Source organism: Sander vitreus, unplaced genomic scaffold (genome assembly GCF_031162955.1).
Source record: "Sander vitreus isolate 19-12246 unplaced genomic scaffold, sanVit1 ctg265_0, whole genome shotgun sequence".
Classification (NCBI taxonomy): domain Eukaryota; kingdom Metazoa; phylum Chordata; class Actinopteri; order Perciformes; family Percidae; genus Sander; species Sander vitreus.
The window spans coordinates 1-2,500 of record NW_027595429.1 but is presented as its reverse complement, the minus strand read 5'-3'; the positions used below and the strand labels follow the sequence as shown (position 1 = coordinate 2,500).

General features: G+C 41.1%; 1 protein-coding gene across 2 annotated transcripts in view; it reads right to left on the bottom strand.

Moving 5' to 3' along the window:
* The window catches only part of eno3 (enolase 3, (beta, muscle)), a 13,270-nt gene extending 11,326 nt beyond the window's left edge, over window positions 1–1,944 (bottom strand). The window contains exon 1 of one of the 2 annotated variants that reach the window (XM_078244598.1): window positions 1,839–1,944. In XM_078244598.1, the coding sequence (XP_078100724.1) occupies window positions 1,839–1,929 (91 nt within the window). In that variant the 5' untranslated portion in view covers window positions 1,930–1,944. The remainder of the gene's footprint in view (window positions 1–1,838) is intronic. The other variant, XM_078244599.1, reaches the window with a different exon arrangement.
* Between the last annotated feature and the right edge of the window lie 556 nt (window positions 1,945–2,500).

Here is a 2,500-nt window from a genome sequence, read left to right as displayed (position 1 = left end):
GGGCCCCCTGGTTAGCAGTAGATGTATAGTTCAGGGCCCCCTGGTTAAACACGGCGTTCAGGTTCTGGACTTTGTCCTGTTTGTTCAGATCTCAGAGTTAAAGGTCGCAGCGGCCGAGTTTTTGAGTCTTGTTGTCGAGATAAAGAATCCGAAAACACAACGAGACAAAAGACCAAAAGCAGAAAAATGTGTGAGACTAAACTCAGACGGGGGGGGACTTGTACTCTGAATACTCCTGCTAACAGTACTTGTACTGTGCCTGCTAACAGTACTTTACTGTGAATATTCCTGCTAACAGTACTTTACTGTGAATACTCCTGCTAACAGTACTTGTACTCTGAATACTCCTGCTAACAGTACTTGTACTGTGCCTGCTAACAGTACTTGACTGTGAATACTCCTGCTAACAGTACTTGTACTCTGAATACTCCTGCTAACAGTACTTGTACTGTGCCTGCTAACAGTACTTGTACTCTGAATACTCCTGCTAACAGTACTTGTACTGTGCCTGCTAACAGTACTTGTACTGTGAATACTCCTGCTAACAGTACTTGTACTGTGCCTGCTAACAGTACTTGTACTGTGAATACTCCTGCTAACAGTACTTGTACTGTGCCTGCTAACAGTACTTGTACTGTGAATACTCCTGCTAACAGTACTGTGAATACTCCTGCTAACAGTACTTGTACTGTGCCTGCTAACAGTACTTGTACTGTGAATACTCCTGCTAACAGTACTTGTACTGTGAATACTCCTGCTAACAGTACTTGTACTGTGCCTGCTAACAGTACTTGTACTGTGAATACTCCTGCTAACAGTACTTGTACTGTGCCTGCTAACAGTACTTGTACTCAGCCTGCCAACAGTACTTGTACTGTGAATATCTCTGCCAACAGTACTTGTACTGTGCCCGCTAACAGTACTTGTACTGTGAATACTCCTGCCAACAGTACTTGTACTGTGCCTGCTAACAGTACTTGCTGAATCTCCCTGCTAACAGTACTTGTACTGTGCCTGCTAACAGTACTTGTACTGTGAATACTCCTGCTAACAGTACTTGTACTGTAGCCTGCTAACAGCACTTGCACTGTGAATACTCGCTAACAGCACTTTGCACCGTGCCCTAACAGTACTTGTACTGTGAATACTCCTGCTAACAGTACTTGTACTGTGAATACTCCTGCTAACAGTACTTGTACTGTGAATACTCCTGCTAACAGTACTTGTACTGTGCCTGCTAACAGTACTTGTACTGTGAATACTCCTGCTAACAGTACTTGTAGACTGACTGTAAGACTTGAGACAGATGACTCGAAGGACCTTTTAGTACTTGTAACAGAGTAATATTTACTTTGACCTTCCAGAGCGCGACACAAAACCAAAAACATTTAAATTGAAGGATGATGTCGTCGATAAGAAGAGGAACAGACACGACCCCCAAAACATCTCCCCCCCCCCCAAAATCCCACAAAGTAAAAGTTGTGTGTGTGTGTCTCTCTCTGTGTCTGTCTCTCTGTGTGTGTGTCTGTGTGTGTGTGTGTCTCTGTGTCTGTCTGTGTGTGTGTGTGTGTGTGTGTGTGTGTGTGTGTGTGTGTGTGTGTGTGTGTGTGCTGTGTGTGTGTGTCTCTGTGTGTGTGTGTCTGTGTGTGTGTGTGTGTGTGTGTGTGTGCTGTATCTCTGTGTCTCTGTGTGTGTCTGTCTGTGTGTGTGTGTGTCTCTCTCTGTGTGTGTGTGTGTGTGTGTGTGTTGTGTGTGTGTGTCTCTGCAGACTGAACCAGACTTTCAAAATAAAAGAAAAGACATGAAACAGGTTTGAAACAAAGAGGAAACAGTCTCACCTGAGTCTGAAGAGCGTCTCTGACCGTCTGACTGTCCGACTGACGTGGAAAGTGTCTGTGTGTCCCGCTGCAGGCTTTTTATAGACGCCATCTGAGAGGGAGGGGGGGTGTAGGGGCGGGTGGGTGTGTGTGTGTGTGTGTGTGTGTGTGTGTGTGTGGGGGAAGGCAGGGAGTGTCTGCATGGGACAAACAGAAAGAGCTGCTGACACAGAGGTTTACTACTAAACACTCATGAACATGTATATACAGGTAGTTTTGTATATTTCCTCTGCATCTGAGTCAGGTTGTACGGAGGCACAGGAGTGCCCTGAAACACACAATAAATCTGCAAAAGAAAAATAAAAGACATCTTTTTAAAAAAATGTCAAAAAGAACGCCTCGAAAAAGAGTAAAAACATGTTAAAAAAACATTGAGGAAGAGTTTGAAAAAGCCTAAAAAAGGAATTAAAAAAATGTACACATTTTTTATTGTATTTCTTCTTTTTATATTTCCACATTTATTTTCTTATTTTTTTGCAAATGTATTTTATTTTTATTATCATTATAATATTTAAAATTTTAATTAATTAATTAAATTTATTGTATTTAAAATATTTATTATTTCATTTATTTTCTATATTTTTTATTATTAGATTTATAATTATTTTTTAATTTATTTTATT